General features: G+C 55.0%; 1 protein-coding gene across 1 annotated transcript in view; it reads left to right on the top strand.

Annotated features, from left to right (window-relative positions):
• Positions 1-16696: 16696 nt before the first annotated feature.
• LOC309583708 (serine/threonine-protein kinase pim-1-like) overlaps positions 16697-19292 on the top strand; it is a gene marked incomplete at both ends in the record, with an annotated part of 36279 nt that continues 33683 nt past the window's right edge. Inside the window, one exon of the mRNA XM_082299497.1 lies at positions 16697-16709. Within this exon, the coding sequence (XP_082155623.1) occupies positions 16697-16709 (13 nt within the window). The remainder of the gene's footprint in view (positions 16710-19292) is intronic.

The raw sequence follows: 19292 nt of genomic DNA on the forward strand, positions 1-19292 counted from the left end.
AGCTGATTTTTTACCTTTACACCCTAAAATTTTCATCTGCTCTGTCCAATTCTTTCTTCTGCTGGTATCAAGCAACCCTGGATTATCTTGGAGATCTTCTGCAGCCTAAGTAATTGCTGTATTGATTCCACTGGAACAGCAAAAATTGGGGTAAAAATAAAGAAATTAAACAAAGAGATCTAAAGCAGCACCATTTTCCTGCAATTTGGGGGTGAATTTGGGGTTCAGAGGAATATTTGGGAGGATCTGAATGTTGTGGGACAGCGAAGCCAGGCAGATTGGGGCCACAATCTCGTAGTTGTGCTGGCAGAAGGTGTCCACCTGAGCCCATCTGTTCTCCAGGAATTCCGGTTGTGTGTCCCAGTCCCTGGCCTGGGTCTCCCCCTTTGGGGTGTGACCTCCCAAGTGCCCAAATCACTGCTGAAGTGCCTGAGCTGCTCTGGGCTGTGGATGTTCCTGTCCCCCAGCCTGTCCTGGTCAGTGCCATGGGGGGTGGGAGGGGGTCTGGGGGCTCCTTGGGGGACTGGGAGGGGCTTTTGTGTCCCTTGGAGCCACTTACGGTGCTGGGACCGGGTTTGGGGGGCTTTTGGGGCAGTCTGTGAGGGTGTTTTGGGGTGCTGGCAGGGCTGTGTGGCTGGGAGAGAATTTGGGTGGGTGTTGGGGGAGATGGAAAGGGGATTTCATGGCTTTTGGGGCCATTTCTATTGGAGGGAGTGGTTGGGAGAGTCCTGGCTGGGAGCTGTGGGGTGGTTTGAGGTGTCTGGGAGTGGCTGTGGAGCTGGGAGGGGGTTTTAGGGCAGTTGTGACCTCCTCCCCAGATAGCCAAACTTGCCACCAGACCCCACCCCCAAGATGCTGCCCGGGGTTGGGGTTCCATGTTGGGGTTCACCCTCCTGGCACTGTGGGAGAAGGTGAGGGGGGGTCCCCAGGGGCCGTGTGTGTCCCCCCAGAGCGTGTGTGACCCCCCCATCCCGGTGTCACCGCCTTTTCCCTGCCCACAGGGCTCCTGAGGCAGCCCCTGCTGCCCCGGGAGGGAATTTGGGGAGGGGGCAGAGGGGGTGCGCAGCCCCCGCCGGGGGATGACCCCGGCCCAGCGCCCTTCGTTCAGCACCGAGCTGGGCTTGGGGCCGCAGGAGGAAGAGGCCGATGGGAAGCAGATCCTGCAGGGGGGACAGGGCTTGGGCTCAGGGCAAGGTCCTGCCCTGCACACCTGGCTCAGGTGTGAGCCTGCCCCGGGAAGGGAGCGGGACATTGCCATCCCCACGGATCAGGGCTGGGAGCAGCGCTGGGAGCACGGACATGGAAATCCTGGGAGCCACTGGGACCGCCCTGGGGGTGAATGATCCCCCCCAGCACCTTTCCAGGCCGCCCTGCGAGCTGAGAAATGCTCGCTGGGCCTCGGCCTTGGCCAAGAGCCCCCGGGCTCAGCTGCTCTGAGCTCAGGCGCTGCCGGCTCCCGCAGCCCGCCCAGGGCTGCCCTGCCCATGCTGGGGCTGTGCTGGAATTCTCTGCTGCTGCTGGGCCACTCGGGGGCTCTGGCCCAGCAGGAAAGGTGACCCTGAGCCAGGAGCTTTCCTTGGCCGCAGCAAAGCCTCGGCACGGAAAGACCTTCCCAGCGCTGGGCCCTGGGCCGGGAGGGATTGTGCCACCAGAGCTGTCCCTCCATTTCTTCTGCCAGGCAGCTTTAGCACAGGAAAAGTGGAGAAGCCAGAGCTGCCTCTCAGCTTTCCACAGCGCCCGCAGAGCTCCAGGGCAAGGTCCTGGCCCTGGCTCGGGGCTGGGCCGGGGCCAGCGGCAGAAAATCAACTTGCAGCTTGGGCCCCGCAGCAGGGAGGAGCAGCAATTGCTGGCTGAGAGAGACTCTTGCCAAGGGCCTGCGGGGCCGGGCCCCAGGGAACGGCTTCCCGCTGCCCGAGGGCAGGCTGAGATGGGATGTGGGGCAGCAATGGTTCCCTGGCAGGGCGCTCAGGGCCTGGCCCAGGCTGGCCCCAGAAGCTGCGGCTGCCCCCGCATCCCTGCAAGTGTCCCAGGCCGGCTCGGCCATTGGGGCTTCCTGCCCAGGAGGGCTGGGCTGGGCTGGGCTGGGGCTGCTGAGGGCGGGATGGGCTCTGCCTGAGACAGCTGAAGGCTGCGCATGATGAGGCCGGGGGGACCCCGTTCCTCAGTGGGTTCTGGGGTATCCCACATTCCTGAAGGGATGTCAGGGTATGTCCCGGTCCTGAGGCAGTTTTGGGGTCTGCTCTGGCAAGCCCTGGTGGCCACTGTCCCCCCTGGTTTTGCTTGTCTGGTTCACTGATTGTCTGCTGGGGCCCTGGGCAGAACGCTGAGAGCCTGGTGTGGCCCCAGGGAAGGAGAAGGAGCCCCTGGAGAAGCTGTAGCAGGTGGGGCTGCTGCTGCTGGAGCCACCAAGGACAAGCTCAAGGCCGACAACCTCTTCCTGGAGCTGGCCAGCGGCAGCTGAAGATGATGGCCTTTGATTGTGGCACCTTCTCCAAAGACACGCTCCACGGCCAGTGTGCAGGTGAGTCCAGAGCCAGGGGGATGCTGCCAGAGCTGGGCATGGCACGGCCTGGCCGGGCACCAAAGGTTCCCCCTTTGCTGGTGAGAATCAGGGAAGGAAGGAAGGAAGGAATTCGGAAGGAAGGAAGGAATTCGGAAGGAAGGAATTCGGAAGGAAGGAAGGAAGGAATTCGGAAGGAAGGAATTCGGAAGGAAGGAAGGAAGGAAGGAAGGAAGGAAAGGAAGGAAGGAAAGAAAGAAGGAAAGAAGGAAAGAAGGAAGGAATTCGGAAGGAAGGAAGGAATTCGGAAGGAATTCGGAAGGAAGGAAGGAAGGAATTCGGAAGGAAGGAAGGAAGGAAGGAAGGAAGGAAGGAAGGAAGGAAGGAAGGAAGGAAGGAAGGAAGGAGTGAAAAGAATGTAATTACTGAATGAAACCAAAAAAACAAAGGTAAATAACTGAGTTCTCTTTTAAAAAATATCAATTCCCTCTGAATCCAAAGTTGCAGAAGACTTTTCACTCCACATTTGGCTTTTGTTTTTATCTCTCCTACTTCTTCAGGTTCTTTTCTTTTTTCTCTTGTTTTTAATAGATAACACCTGCTAGGAAAGGAATGCAGAGCAAAATGAGACCCATTTCTGGCAGGCACTGAAAGTGTGGGCTCCGGGTCTGGTTCCTTTTGTGTGGATCCCTCATCTCTGCGGCACGGGGGGAATAGCAGTGCTGGGAGCCAGCAGCGGGCTCAGGAGCATCCCGCTGTGGCAGCTCTGAGCAGGTGGCACATGTCCTGCTCTCCTGCTGCCCTCCAAAGCACAGAATGCATGGGCAAGTTTAGGCACAGCTCTGGGCACAGCCAGCATGGCCTGGGCACGGGAACGGGGGGCAAAGCGGGCGGGATCCTTCTGCAGCTGCCTGGGGGTTTCTGCTTTCTGTGCCCAGAGTGCCAGGATGTTCTGAAGAGGTGCTTGTCCATGCAGCCCTTGGCCAGGCCGCCCTTGGAAGAGCTCTTCTGTGAGCCTTGGCTGCAGGGTGTTCATGTGCCCTAGAGGATGGCAGCCCTTGTTTGGGGCTGTATGGTCAAAGTCAGCTGCCTTGGCTCCTCCTTGAGCCCTGGCCAGGCTTAGGAGGAAGCCAAGAGGAGGATGAAAGCAGAGGGGTAGGACAAGCTACAAAGAGAACGTGCCCGCTCTGTTTCCCCCCGGCCCCCATTTCTCCCCGGGGTGGCTTTGTCCTGCACAGAGCGGCCCTTCTGGAAACGCAGAGCAGACGCAGATCTGGGAAGCAAAGGGAATGCTGAGTCACTTGCAGCGTGCCCTCAGCCCCGCCACAGCCTCAGCACACCCGCGGCCCCCCCAGTCCCTTCAGACCCTCCAAGCCCATCGGCCCCCCAGTGCTGCCATCGCCCTCAGTGTCCGGGGTGCCCTGAGCCCCGCCAGCCCTCTCAGCCCGTGCCTTTTCCCTGTCCTCTCAGCCCCCGCCATCGCCCTCAGCTCCCGCAGAGCTCCGCTGCTTCCCCTCAGCCCCCACCGCCTCCCCACCCTCTCCGTGCCGTAGGCACCAGCAGCAGCTCAGCAGCGCGGGGCCTTGGGCGGCGCTGTCCCTGCGGCAGCCCCGGTGCCCTCAGCCTTCCCGGCCCTTCAGCGGCTCCCCGGTGCCTGGAGCCCCGCGGCCCCTGAGGGGGACGGTGCCCGGTGCCACCGCCGGTTCCCGCCGCTCCCGTCAGCTGCGGCCAGCCGGGACCTGGGGCTGAAAGCGCTGCTCGGCCCGGCCCCGCTGCCAGCACGGACCCCAGCATGGAATAGTGCAATTTACTCTAATGCAGCACTGCCAAAACATGATCCAAAAAGGATAAGTTAAGCACTAGACCTAATCATTACTACAAAAGGTTGCCTCTAGTGATTAAGAGGGATACATCACCAGATACCCTAATCCTTTCCCCTTCATCCAGATCTGCACATCAGCTGGGGGAAGCTGTCCCAGCAAAGCCCTGCAGAGCCACGGCTGGGAACGGGGACATCCTGCGGTGCCTCCACCTTTGCCGGCCACGAGGCTTGCGAGGGCGCTGTGAGAGTAGCCCGGCTTGGACAGTGCTGCGGGAGCATCTGACAGAACTTCTAGTGCAGGGACACCTGATTTCATTCTCCTCTTGGTTTTCTCCCCAAGCCTGCCCAGGCCTCAAGGAGGAAGCAAAGGAGTTGTCTTGGATCCTACACCCCCAGACAGGCCCAGGTGTGGCCTTGTCCGGATTCTAAATGCCAAAGGTAATACCTGTTTCCCCAAGGAGCGGATACGTAGATCCTATTGCTAACAATACTTGATTAATGTGTGGATACACAGATCCAATTGCAGCCTGTGTCCTTACAAAGCTGAAGACAAGGCAACAAGATACTGCTTGAGCTCTGCAAAAAGCTGTAGCTATGCAGAAAGAAGTAGTTGGTCTGTAACAGGGTATGTGCATGAAGCACTTGTAGAAATCAGCACATTCAGCAGAACAGGCTAACTGCAAAAGCTAACCACTGGCTATTTGAGCAGACAATCTTAGAGAGCATGCACAGGGAACAGGGGTGAGAAGTTCAAGCCCGAGGAAGACTTAGGAGCCTTCATCAGAAACAACCACCAGGAGGCTGATGACCACCTCATGCAGAAACCACGCATGTGCTGCAAGGGCTTGCATAACCATGTCATTAGAAAATGTGTTGCAATAGGAAGGATAGGAAAGTAGAATGTGCACATTAAGGAAAAAAGTATAAAAGCTACTACTATGGGAACCAGTGAGGACGAGTGAGTTTGTGGTGGAGTTATCCCCCTCACTCCCACCGTTGAATAAACAAATACCTGCTCTGCAGGCCTTATACTATGGAGTACTGTTTTCTGGCCTAGTTTTGGCGCATCAAAGTGCACCAGTAGGGTTGAGTTGCTGAGCACGTGCACAGTTCCCTGCAGTGCCTCCTGTTCCTGGTAGCTGTACATCCCATTGTCTCCTCTGCAAAAACACAGCCCATGAAAACAAGGCAAAGTTCTTACCTACTTCTCTTTTCCCACAAGACTTGTTTGTCCCAATGTTTTCTGAGAGGACTGCATTTCCCTCTCCTCAGCTTTCTTATTTCTCATTCCACAAGAGAGCTGAAGGAGTTTCTGGCGTGTGAGTGCCACATCTCTCTTTCCCTCTAAAGGCTCTGCCTCACGGAGCCCTGGTGACCTGCCAGTGCTTTGGCACGGGAGGCATTCATTCCCTAAACACGAGGGCAGTGGACTTCAGCTGCAAAGCCTCTCTTTGGAACGGCATTGCTGTTACCCTGCAGGCTCCACGGGCACGGGGTTTGTGTGAGCAGGGCGATCACAGCCCGTGTCCTGGAAACAGATCCAGCAAAACGAGCAGATCCTGCTGTCTCCTGGTACTGCTGATCCCAGCAGCAACTGCCCTGGGAGTTCCTTCAGGGCACTTCACTCAAAGGGCTTCCATCACTTTAGCACTTGTGAGAACTTGTTGCTTCCCAGTTCTGCAGCATCCTTCTGGATTTTGGAGCACTTCAGCACTTGGGTCAATGGCCCTTCCCTCATCCCTGCCCTGCAGCAGTTACACTCACTGTTCCCTCGCCCTTGCTCCAGACCCTTTGCCAAAGTGCTGCCAAAGGCAGCGCAGCTGGCTCAGGATCCCTGGTTGCTGCTGCTCTCCAGGATGACTTTCAGAGGGGCACTTGGAGCGCTCCCTAAAGAGCTCCCGGTGGGAGGGGGGTGGATTTCTCCTCGCCGGGTGGCTCCTGGCTGCAGTTCTACGCTCAGGGGAGTCCCGTTTTCTCAGCAGGCCTCTGCAGCGAGTCTGTAGCCAACGTGTGGCTCTGCTGCCATGCCAAAGGTGCCGTTCCCTTGCCCAGCCTGGCTGCAGCTGGGGGATCTGCTGGGCATGGCTGGGGATTTTCATGGCCAAAATCCTCCAGCGTCCTCACGTCTACATCTGCCCATTGCTTTGGAGAGCACAAATCACAGAACACTCATCTCAGTTGACAAACGTCATTTATTGCCGGTTGCTACACCTGCGCTGACAATATAAAATGATACAAATCTCAAGTTAAAAAAACTAATTTATTTGATTATTACAACAATCAAACAAATATCAACTTCTTTAACAAAAATTAATTTATTGCAAACCTCTACAACGTACTATATACAAAGATCAATTAGGTGTTTAACAACTTAATTTATTGCATCATACTACAACTGTACACCCATATATAAATACTAAAATATCATATCGCTCTCTAAATAGTCCTATGCCAAGAACTCAATCAACAGAATTATACAACCACATACATATTTAAATAGAAATGAATACATATCTAAACACCACAATATACAGATGTAAATATAGATTAAATATGACATATTACATACAATACATATAAAAATAGATACATCAAACAAACCTATCTGTAAATAGACAACTGTACCAATCTAAATATCCATACAACTGCATCAATACAAATACACACCTATACATCTCGACACATGTAAATACAGTTAGATACAGAAATAGAATGAGATACATACAAAACTATAAAAATAGACATAATATACCTATACAAATAGCACTATACCTATTTAAAGAGCCATATGTCTACAACTACATCAAGAGAAATAGATACTTAGAAAACTGTATACATATGGAAATAGAACTAAACACAGATATAACAACATACATACAAAGCTAAAGACATATATATAGAAATATGGAACTACAAACATGTATGTATATATCTGTACATACATCTATACATAGTACATCCATAAATATAATCATACACATATAGAATTATACCTATAAAAATATGTATGTATGTAAATATCCATACAATTATCACTCTCTATGTGCAACTCCATACATCTATAAGCAGAACTACAAGCAGAGGGATTCCAGCCGCCCCATCTTCAAAGCCTCTCCCTCGGTTGCTTCCTCCCGTGCAGAGCAGCTCTCCTGGACGGGGACAGCAGATGGGACACCTGGCAAGCAAAGGGAACACTGAGTCCGGATCGGGACGTTTCCCTTGGCAGCACCTGCGCTTCCATCAGGGAAGAGGAAATCTCAGAGCCTCCCCAGGAGGGTTAGAAAGAAAAACCAGGCCCAGTGGGCCAGGCTGTGGCGAGCGCAGCCCCGGCGGGACCGTCCCGCAGCCCCGGCAGCGCGGCACAGCCGGCACCGCTGCCGGGCCCTGCCGGCACAGCTGCCGTGCCCAAGGACAGCCCCTGTGCCGCCCGGGGCAGCCGCGCTGAGCGGCCCCAGCCGGCCAGTGCCCGCTCCTGCCCGGCCGGCCAGTGCCCGCGGCCAAAGCCCACGCCAGCCTCACGCCCACCCTGCCTCAGCAGCCCTGGGGCCTCACCCAGGGTCTCGGGCGGCAGCACCGGGTCCCCGTTCGCTGCTCTTGCTGGCGGCCTTCAGCTTCTTCCTGCTGGTTCTCGTCAGTCCTGGGTCTTCTCAAGGACTTCAGGGCAGCTGTGGCAAAAGTGGAGGCTCTGGAATTGGTTCCAAGGGCTGGCAGAGCCACAGGCCCGGACCCCACTGTGCTCCCTGCTGGCCCCCTCCAGCCCCTCAGCCCCGCCATCCCCTTGGCAAACCCACAGCACCCCCAGTTCCTTCAGCCCCTCAAAGTCCTCTCACCCCTGTCAGTCCCTTCAGACCCACTGAGTGCCCTTAGACCTGCCGTCCTCCTCAGCCTGTGCCACTTCCCTGTCACCTCAGCACACCCACACCCCTCAGCTCCACCATCCCCCTCAGCTCTCCCAGTTCCCTCATTCCCACCACCCTCCTTAGCCTGTGCCACTTCTCTGTCACCGCAGCCCCCACCATTCCCCTCTGCTCCCCCACCATCCCCTCAGCCCCACCAGCACCTCAGCATCACCGTCCCTTCAGTGTCACCTCTCCCCAGCCCCTCTGGCTCACCGTCCTCCAGCAGCTCCTCAGGGCACCGTGCCTGCGGCCACCGGCAGCTCCCACCGCTCCAGGGACACCGGGGCTGCAGCTGCTGCTCCGCCCGGCCCGGCCGCCAGCTCGGAGCCAGCACAGGAAGAGGGGACAGAGGGGGCACAGGGGCAAAAGCAAGAGGTGAGAGAGGAAGCAGAGCAGGGAAAGAGCTTAAAAAGCAGCCTATATTTATTCAAATATCAACCTATCTAAAGCTCCATATACCTATAGCTATATAAATATAATTACGCCCATTTATAACGATATACATATATAAATGTAACTGCACATCTTTAAATGCAACTGTACATCTATAAATACAACTACATATAAAAAAAACCTATATACATCTACAACTACAAATATATATTTAACTACTCAGATCTGTAACTACAACTATCTAGACATTTAAATACAACTACATAAATCTATAAATATAACTACATACCTACAAATGCAGCTAGAGACAGAGGGATTGCATCTGCCGGATGGTCACAAGCTCTCCCTCTGTCTCTTTCTCCCATGCAGGACAGCCCTCTTGGAGAGGTCGATCAGATGGAATCTGGGAAGCAAAGGGAACACTGAGTCAATATCGGCCCTCATGCACGTTTCCCTTGGGCAGCAATTGTCCTTCTATCAAGGACTGTAAAAGACGGCCTGAAAGGGCCATCACTTGGGAATTCACTTGGGAATTTGAAGGTTGCTCTTTAAAGAACAGGGATCCTTTCAAGTTTTCAAAACCTCCAAAGGTTTGAAGTATCCCAATAGAGTCTCAGCACCCGCAGTGCAAATGGCACCCACGAGAGCTTGAAGCACAGACAGTCCCAACTCCCACACAGAAGCCCAGCCTTGCTCTTTCTCTGTGCTGACAGAGACACCTCAGTCCTCACTGAAATGGCTGAAGCTGACGGGTGCTGTGAGCTGAGTTACGAACCAGCACCGTTCCCTGCCATCTACAAACTGCCCTCTGCAGTGAGCAACAGCTCCTCCAACACAACCATCAGCTCTGGCAGGAAGAGCTGGGAGGGAAAGAGCTCCCTGTGAGGCCTGCAGGCAGCACCAGCTTTGCTCAAGAATGCAGATCCAAGGTGCTCCCTCTCTCCTATTAGTTCTCGCTAATCTGGGGTAATTTAAGTTTTTCCTTTCCAAATCATAAATACTTGTGATTTATTATTTGTTTGGCCTCTGCTGCTTGTATTTTTAATGTGTCTCACTAGAGCCATCAGCAGACTGGTACTACATTGATTTAATGCTCTGAGACAAAAAGCTTAGACTTCTACACTGACTTCTTGCTGAGGTTTTGCTCTCTTGATTCAAGAGTCCCTCAGTGTTGCTTCCAGAGTGCTGTCACCCTGCAGCAAACTCATCCACGGACTTCAGGACAGAATTGGGACAGCCAGGTTGGTGACACAACTCCCACAGGTTGGGTTTATTCACTGCTCTCTGGCCACAGCACTCGGTGTCAGTGCCTCTGGAGAAGCGTGGAGGGCAGGGCTCGGCGAGGCTGTGCCAGGGCAGGATTTGACCTAAAGGCACCAGGGAGCACCAACCCTGCAGACAAGAACTCACCTCTTCTCATCTCCCTTCCTGCCAGAGGCAGGCTCAGAGCAGCCGCCTCAGAGCTCTCTAAAGCAGTGTGGGCTCTCTCCTTACCAGGCTCCTCGGGCTCTGGGGAACTGTTCCTGCAGCTCTCGGTGCCAGGTGAAGCTCCCTCTGCTGCAGCCCTGTTCCCAGCCTCTCCTCCTGAAGACTCGGCCGCAACATTAGCATTCCCCTTGAAAGAGAACCAGAAAGAAAGAAACCCAAAGATCACTCCATATTTTCTTGGAATCACATCGGGGATACAACAGCTCTTCTCCACTCCCAACAGCAGGGGAACGCTGCCCAAACCATTCACGTGACAATTGTTTGAAACTCAGGATTCGTGTGACCAAGGTGCAACTGAAGCTCTTACAAAATGACCTTGGAGGCAAACCATGAACTCAGAAAACCAGGAGACACCAAGGGAGGGGACGTGCCCTCACACCCTGAGCCTGGCTTCTCCCACCAGCTGTAAGAAATCAGCCAGCAGGAAGCCAGGGGCCCTCCTGCTTCCCAACACGGCCGTCGGCAGGGGCAGAGCTCGCTGCCAGCACTGCCCAGGGCTGGGTGCTGCCAACCTGCACACAAAGCACACATTTCTGCCTGGCACTCTCACCACCCCCACCCAGCCGCTCAGACCATCAACCACAAGGCGGTGCTTTTTGGAGCCCTCTGCTGCTGTCCCATATGGATGATCCGGGCAAACATTTATGGACCTAGGGTATTTCCAGCATCAAATTTTCCAGTGCCAAAAGTCTGTAAATCTGGAGGGTACAAAAAAAACCAACCCAAAAGACAAGAAAAGCCAGACGACCAAGTTGTGTTTCCTAATTCCACGGAGGAAGGAAATGCCCAAGATTAACCACCTGCAAGTTACCTTTAGACAGAAAGATATTCTCACTATGACCACTTGCAGAATATTCATCTCCTCTGCAACAGCCTGTCCATCAGAATCTTAAAGATTCTAAAGATGGTTCAGAGCCTGCAATGTTTCCTTTTATTAGGGAATAAAATGCCTTTGAAAACTGCTGTGTGGGAGTTTACAGAAGACAGAAGACATCACACTTGAGAATAACATATTGGTAAATCCAAAAAGCCCCACTCCCCACCTTGAGTCTGCCCTTCCTCAACCAGAAATCTACTGCAGGCAGTGGGGCTGCACATGACTAGAAAGAGACATTCTCTGGCCAACATGTAGAACAACCTGCAAAAAGGCCTGTGCCAACACAGACACTCCAGGCAAGTCTGGGAAGAGGCAAGAGTTAAGAGGAATGGGATTCCTAATCCCAAGACTGCATCTGTCAAACAAAAGGAGCAGAAAGCTGCAGCTCCAGCCCATCCCCAAGCACGGCTCTGGCAGCGCCTGCACGCTCGGCACGGCTCACACAGCAGCAGCAGCAGCAGCTGCAGCCCAGCCCTTGCTTTGCCTTGGCCTTCCCAGGCAAAACAGGCAGAGCCCACGTCTGCTGCTCTAATAGAGGCACCTCTCGCATGCCCCTCCCTGCAGGGGACACTTTGCCTTCAGTGGCAATTCTCCCCACACTCTTCTCTTCTTTCCCATCAAACAAAGCCTCTTAGAACCTACACAGCATCACCACAAAGGCCCCTGCACCAGGGATTCTTCCCAGCAAAAGGAGCACCCAAACGTGGCCAGCACAGGATCACACCTCTCATCCTCACTAAGGGGGGAGACTTTGTCATCCCTCTTCTTTTAGAAATCTTGCTTGATCAACAAGAATTCAATCACTAAATAATCATGAAATCAACTAAAGAAGCCTTTGCAGCAACGTTCAAAAGCTCTCAGCCCAGCCCCTTCATTCCCATCCAGTGGGGTTACCTGAGCAAAGGGAGACCTTTCAGCCATGGATCTCCTGATCTCCCGAATCATTGCCTCGACCTGAAGGCCCAGATCCACTGAAGGCAATTCCTCTTGCCCAGGTGCACTCCGTGTCTTGCTGGAGGCCTTCCATGCTGCACAAGCAGCACTGCCAGGAGGAGCACTGGAGGCTGAACTGCCCGGTGTGGCTGCAAGAATCCAAACACATTGGTCAGGCTCCAGAATGTGGCTTTGGGACACAGAGCTCTACTGCTGCCTTGCAGCAAACATCACAGGAAGCACACAGGAAAACCAGACAGAGATTCTTCTGGCTTTCCAGGTCCCCCTTCCTAGTAGGTTTGACAATTTCTGTCTGAGAATGACAGAGCATTGTGGGGAAATACTTCAAACGGTCACTTTTCACGACCTTTTGGAAAAGCAAAGGGAGAACACTTTTCCTACCTGATGGCTTGCAGGCTGGGGACTGCTGCTCCGTTTGGAGCTGCTGGAAGCTGCACGGCGGGATCCTGAGCAGCTCCCGCCCGGCCGGAGGCGGCCGCTCCGTGTGGGGCTGCTGGAAAGCCCAGGGCGGGAGCCCGGCCGGCGGCGGCTGCAGCCCGTACAGCTCCTGGAGGCGGCTGGGCCCCTCCCGCCTGACCGGCAGCAGCGGCTCCCCGTAGAGCCCGAGGAGCTCGCAGCGCGGGATCCTGGGCACCTCCCGCTCGGCAGGCAGCGGCCGCTCCCCGTACAGCTCCTGGAAGCGGCTGGGCCCGTCCCGCCGGGCCGGCTGCGGCCGGTCCCTGTGGAGGAGGTGGAAGCCACAGGGCGGGCGCCGGGCCAGGAGCGGCCGCTCCCTGGGGGGCTGCTGGAAGCGGCTGGGCCGCCGGCTGCGCAGCTCCCGCCCGTCCGGCAGCGTCCGCTCCCTGTGCAGGAGCAAGAAGCCGCTGGGCGGCCGCCCCGCCGGCAGCGGCGGCCGCTCCCGAGGCAGCGGCCGGAACCGCCCGCGCCCCTCCGGCCCCGCCGGCCGCGGCCGCTGCCGGGGGCGCTGCTGGGAGCCGCAGGGCGAGCGCCTGCGCCGCTCCGCCCCGGGCACCAGGCGGTGCTTGTTGGCCGTGCTCCGGCGCCTGATGCGCAGCAGGAGGTGGGGGCGGTCGCGGCGAAAGCAGGGGTTGCGGTAGTGGAGGCAGGCCCCGGCACCGCCCGGCACAGCCGCGCCAGCCCGGCCCGGCACCTTGGAGAAGCCGTAGCGGTTCAGCTGGCGCACGACGCTGCGGAACTGCGTGGCTCTGAAGGTGCGCGGGGCCGGCCCCTGGACGCCGGCCGGGCTGAGCAGCTCCTGCTCAAAGAGGGCGCGGTCGATGAGCAGCCCCCGGCCCTGGGTGTCCCAGCGCACGGAGCGGACGCGGGGGCTGTTGGCCAGGCGCCACAGCTTGGCGGGGAAGGTGCGGGCGTCGAGCCCGGCGGGCAGCGGCAGCTCGGCCATCGCGCCTGTCGCCCACTGGCGCCGCAACGGCCGCAGCGCAACGGCCGCAGCTGCAGCGGCGGCGCGCGGCCTGAGGGGGGCGCTGCGCTCGGCCCCGCGCGGGAACGAGCGGCACAAAGCCGGGGCTGCGGGCACAGCGCGGGCGGGGCGTCCCGGGGCGCTGCCCGGCACGGACCGGACCGGCACGGACCGGCACGGACCGGCACGGACCGGCATGGACCGGCACGGACCGGCATGGACCGGCATGGACCGGCACGGACCGGCACGGACCGGCATGGACCGGCATGGACCGGCACGGACCGGCATGGACCGGACCGGCACGGACCGGCACGGCACGGACCGGCACGGACCGGCACGGACCGGCATGGACCGGCACGGACCGGCATGGCATGGACCGGCACGGACCGGCACGGACCGGCATGGCATGGACCGGCATGGCACGGACCGGCACGGCATGGACCGGCACGGACCGGCATGGCACGGACCGGCATGGACCGGCATGGACCGGCATGGCACGGACCGGCATGGACCGGCATGGACCGGCACGGACCGGCACGGCACGGACCGGCACGGCACGGACCGGCATGGACCGGCATGGACTGGCACGGCAAGGCACGGCACGAACCGGCATGGCACGGCACAACACGGACCGGCACGACACGGACCGGCACGACACGGACCGGCACAGCACGGCACGGACTGGCATGGCACAGCACGGACCGGCACGGACCGGCACGGCACGGCATGGCATGGCACAGACCGGCATGGCACGGACTGGCACGGCACGGACCGGCACGGACCGGCACAGCACGGCACAGACCGGCACGGCACGGACCGGCACGGCATGGACCGGCACGGCATGGACCGGCACGGCATGACACGGGAAGCCCCTGGCGAGGGCTCTGGGAGCAGCGGCGGGCTGTGTCCCCACGCTGCATGCCGTGCCTGGGTCAGCATCGGTGCCAGAGGGAAAGGACATTGCTCTGTGTTGGCTAAAGAAAGGATGAAAAAGGGAGATTAGAAAACATTGGTTTTGCCTCCTTTTCAGCAGACCCGCTGTTGTGTTCTCGCCATCTCTGCCTGTTGTTGGCAGATTTGGCACATTTCTCATGATTTGGGGTCAGCAGCAGCAGCAGCAGCAGCAGCAGGAAGGGGCAGCAATTTTGTCAGCATTGTCATCAAAGCTGAAGTGCTGCGCCATGGACGGATGGTGCTTTCCCCAAGGGATTAATAGCCTGCAGCTGGAGTGAACTCATGCCGGTGTCTTCCCAAAGGGAATCACATTTTCTTTTCTCTGGAATCACTTCTTTTTTTTTCCCCAGTCTGGGGAGAGTTCCAATGCAAACCCCTCCTGCAGCCAGCTCTTGTCAATGCAGACACAAAGGAGATCTTGCAATGGACAGAGCCTCCCTAGAGCTGGTGTGGAGAGGTGAAGGGGGAAGCGTTGTCCTTTGGTCACTTGAAGTCTTGTTGGGGAGCTGCTTGTGCTCTGGGGGACGGACACAAATGATGTGTATCCAAGCCTTGCAGGTTCATTCATGAGCTTCCTGACACACCACAGAGACTTAGGGGTTTTTGTGTTGAGGCAGAACTTTGTGTCTGGGAACGTTTTGAAATGCTTCCATTCTTTTTTTTTTTCTTTCTGCACAACTATTGCCATAATCTTTTGCTTCCAGAGAATCTTTTCCTTCTTTTTCGGGCACTTGCCTCTGCTGGGCTCCCAAATCAGGCCATTTCCCTGGGTTGGGTTCCTTCCCAAGCAGAGGAGTAGCCCATGGCCTCCGTCCTCCAAGTGGAACTTAAGGAAGCGCAGGGTTTGCTGTTGTGGGAGAGGAGCTCCTCTTTCCTGCCTGCTTTCCCTTTGGGACAGGCTGGGCTGCGTTCAGTTGATAAAGGGAGGTTTAAACTCTGAAGGAGCTGCGTTTCAGACCGCTCCATCCTCGAGCTCTTCTGCGGGTGTCCTTGGACAAAAGGCCTCTTGGTGCGTGAGCTCCCAGGGGGCAGGTTAAGGAAGGAGGTTGGTATTTCAGGACTGGCGCTGCTGAAAGCAGTTGGTTTGCGGAGGAGCCCGGAGCTGGGAGTGGATCCTTTTCTCACCTGCGGGCAGAAAAGGAAGCTGCAAAGTGGGAATTTCATTGGCAGAGATGGTGAACAGGAGTGTTTTCCAAGAAATGGGCTGGCAGAGAGGCAGGTCTTGTGCTGAACTGGCTGTGTGTTTGTTTGGATGATGGGGAGGGTCAGAGACACAGACACAGACACCAGCTGAAGGAACAGTGTCATTTACTCTAATGCAGAAGTACAAGGAAACAATCAGGAAAGGACAAGCTAAGCAGTGGAGCTCATCATTGTTACAAAAGGTTGCCTCTAGTGATTAAGAGGGATACATCACCAGATACCCTAATCCTTTCCCCTTCATCCAGATCTGCACATCAGCTGGGGGAAGCTGTCCCAGCAAAGCCCTGCAGAGCCACGGCTGGCAACGGGGACATCCTGCGGTGCCTCCACCTTTGCCAGCCACGAGGCTTGCGAGGGCGCTGTGAGAGTAGCCCGGCTTGGACAGTGCTGCAGGAGCATCTGACAGAACTTCTAGTGCAGGGACACCTGATTTCATTCTCCTCTTGGTTTTCTTCCCAAGCCCAGCCAGGCCTCAAGGAGGAACCGAGGCCAGATGTGGCCTTGTCTGGTTTCTTGATGCCAAAAGGTAAAGACACGTTCCTTGAATGAAGGGATGCACAGATCCCATTGATGGTAATGCCTGCTAAGGAGCAGACCCGAAGAACATTTGGTCGGAAGGGCCATCTAGAGGGCAACTTTGGCTCAGGGCCTGTTGTTGAGGCCTCAGTCCTTCAGTGTTTTTGTGTTGCAAATGAATGCCCTGGAGGGCTGGAAACGAACAAGTCTCTCTTGAGCACGTTGCAGACAGGGAACGGGATTAGCCCTGCCAGGCCGGGCTGGGGCCAAGAGCAGAAGGCCGGCACGCTGCGTTTGCCCACAGGCAGCCGTGCAGAGCAAGGAGGCCGCTCCTGCCCAGGGGCTGAGGTGCCCGAAGCTGCCTCCCTGCTGCGCAGCTCTGCGGGGCCCGTGCTGCGCAGCGTCCTGGGCAGCCAGGGCAGCCCGGCTGCCTTGGAGCACCAGGAGCGTCGCAGAGAAGCTGCGGCCCTTTGCTTTGGAACTATTTCTCCCAGTAGTTCTTCCGAGTTCTTCTTTGGACTATTTCTTCGAGTCATTAATCCATAGATTCTGACGTGTTTTCCTTTCTTCTTGCAAATTTAAGACATCTTTTTGAGAGAAGTGACTGACGTAGCTTCTGCTGCTGCTGGTGCTTTAGTCTGCAGGTCAGGGCAGGTGATTTTAACCAAGGATGGAGTCCAAAGGTAACGTTCCAGTTTCGCCAAGTCAATAAAACCATTTACAATGGGGGTACTGATGCTGAGCAGCTTTCCTAGTTTTTGGAAAGTTGCAACCTTAAAAAACCCAACAGGTTTTCCTACCTGAGGATACCAGCAGTAGTAAGATGCCAATTCTTTGCAGCTCTTTTCTGTATCTTTGGTGCTTTTAAGAGTTCCTCAGTCCCCAGCAGGAAAGAGAGCACGTGAGATAATGTAAGTGATTTGAGAGCTGTGTGTTGTGCCTTGCCACATCAGCGTTTGTGACAAGCTGGACACCCCACTCGTAGGTCTGTCGAGTTGAATTCACCCTAATTGTGTGCAAAAAGCAGCCCAGAGGTGCCGAGAAGAGTGGGCTGATTGCTGTGTGGGCAGAAGACTTTGGACAGCAGTACATCTTCACTCTCCCAAGTTGGAAAAATATTTCAAATCTACATTAATTGAAAATATTTCTCAAAATTTATCAAAAGGTATCAAATAATACATACTAATTTATCATCTATTCAATTTATCCTATATAGTATGATATACTATATATTTTAATAGATATAATAAATAGAATATGTAAAATATATACTTGATCTTTTCCTAAGCCATTGCCTGTGGGGCTTATAGACCATCTCCTAGCAGTGCTACATTTTTGCCTTCTGGTCCTACTTATTATAGCATCAGTTCCCCTGCGAGTTCCTTCAGGGCACTTCAAAGGGCTTCCATCACTTTAGCACTTGTGAGAACTTGTTGCTTCCCAGTTCTGCAGCATCCTTCTGGATTTTGGAGCATTTCAGCACTTGGGTCAATGGCCCTTCCCTCATCCCTGCCCTGCAGCAGTTACACTCACTGTTCCCTCGCCCTTGCTCCAGACCCTTTGCCAAAGTGCTGCCAAAGGCAGCGCAGCTGGCTCAGGATCCCTGGTTGCTGCTGCTCTCCAGGATGACTTTCAGAGGGGCACTTGGAGCGCTCCCTAAAGAGCTCCCGGTGGGAGGGGGGTGGATTTCTCCTCGCCGGGTGGCTCCTGGCTGCAGTTCTACGCTCAGGGTGATGCCTTTTTCTGGTCTTAAAATCAAGAGTCATACATGGTTAGAAGGGAAAAAGGGAATTTACCTCAGTATTTATTTTAAGCATCCTTAGGTGCACACGTCCAGGTCATATGCATCGAGAATTACAGCAGTGGAAAAACTCAACTGGGAAGTACAGGGACAACCCAGAGAAAGTAGCTATGTGTGTAGAAATGGGACCCTCAAAACCCAGATTTGCAAGATTTGTCAAGAGACATCCATGACGTGGGTTCAAGCCCTGCCTGTAGCCTTGCTGAGAGTCCGCATACAGCCAAGGCGAAGGGACAACATCAGTCCCTATGAAATATTATATGGCAGGCCGTACCAGGTTCCACATATCCCAGGGGAAATTCATACGAGAGGTAAAACTGATTTGCAAAAGTATTTAATGGCTCTGAGTTCCACTTTGCAGAAGCTCCAGCGATTCGTTGTGTTATCCAAACCAATAGGATTGGACACAGCTGCTCATCCGTTCCAGCCTGGAGACCGGGTCTGCATCAAGTGCTGGGACAGCGACCCCTTGCAAGCCAAGTGGAAGGGACCAGTCCAAGTTTTGCTGACCACTTTTACTGCGGTCAAGGTTGCTGGCAAGGGACCGTGGATTCACTACTCCAGGGTGAAGAAAGCTTCTGCTCCCAAAATCACCAAGAAGACAGAGACTGATTCAAATCAGAAAGATGCAGTCTAAACTGTTTTTTACATGTTTGCTGTTTGCCCAACTGGTAACCATGGTTCAGGGTTCACCCCATGATTTACATAAGACTGTGGTCCAAAATGTGTCCAAAATTCTTAATAAGAGCGATTGCTGGATCTGTACTCAGTTACCACCCCTAGATGGGAAGGGTCACTGGCCATTGATTGGCATTTTAATGGAAGAGAACCGCACTGAAACGTGGGAACCAATGAATAGCACCCTTCTGCCCCCATTACCCTGAGTGGCCTGGTAGAGCGTGCAGACTATAAGGCTCCTTGTGCAATTGTAAACGCCACAGGAAAAGCCGTTCTTCCTTCATATTGTCATCAGACCCATTTCAGGGAAATAACAGACCCAAGAATTGCAGCAAAGATGAAAGTGACAGGGTGGAGACTGGCTCAGCCATTTGGGATGGGGTTGTATTGGATATGTGGTGATAAGGCCTGGAAAGTTACACCCGTGAACAAAGACCAGGCTTGTGCTATTGGGGCTGTGGTCCCAAATATTACAATATTTGACCATCTTGAAAAACCAAATGAGAAGAAAAAAAGATCTCTTAATCCCCTCATTGAACGTCCCACACTTTTTCATAGCATAATCAGAGCCCTTGTACCCGCTTATGGAGTAGTTGAACTGGAGAGAGCAATTGTAAACATCTAGGCTGTCATTGAACGTATTGAGCAGCACACTGCAGCTGCAATTTCAGCCTTACAGGAGGAAGCTGACAGTCTGTCCCGTGCAGTTATGCAAAACAGGATAGCTCTCAATTTCATACTTGCTGCACAAGGAAGTGTATGTGCTATTGTCAATACCTCTTGTTGT

This window comes from Coloeus monedula (genome assembly GCF_965178545.1).
Source record: "Coloeus monedula genome assembly, chromosome: 32".
NCBI classification, from domain to species: domain Eukaryota; kingdom Metazoa; phylum Chordata; class Aves; order Passeriformes; family Corvidae; genus Coloeus; species Coloeus monedula.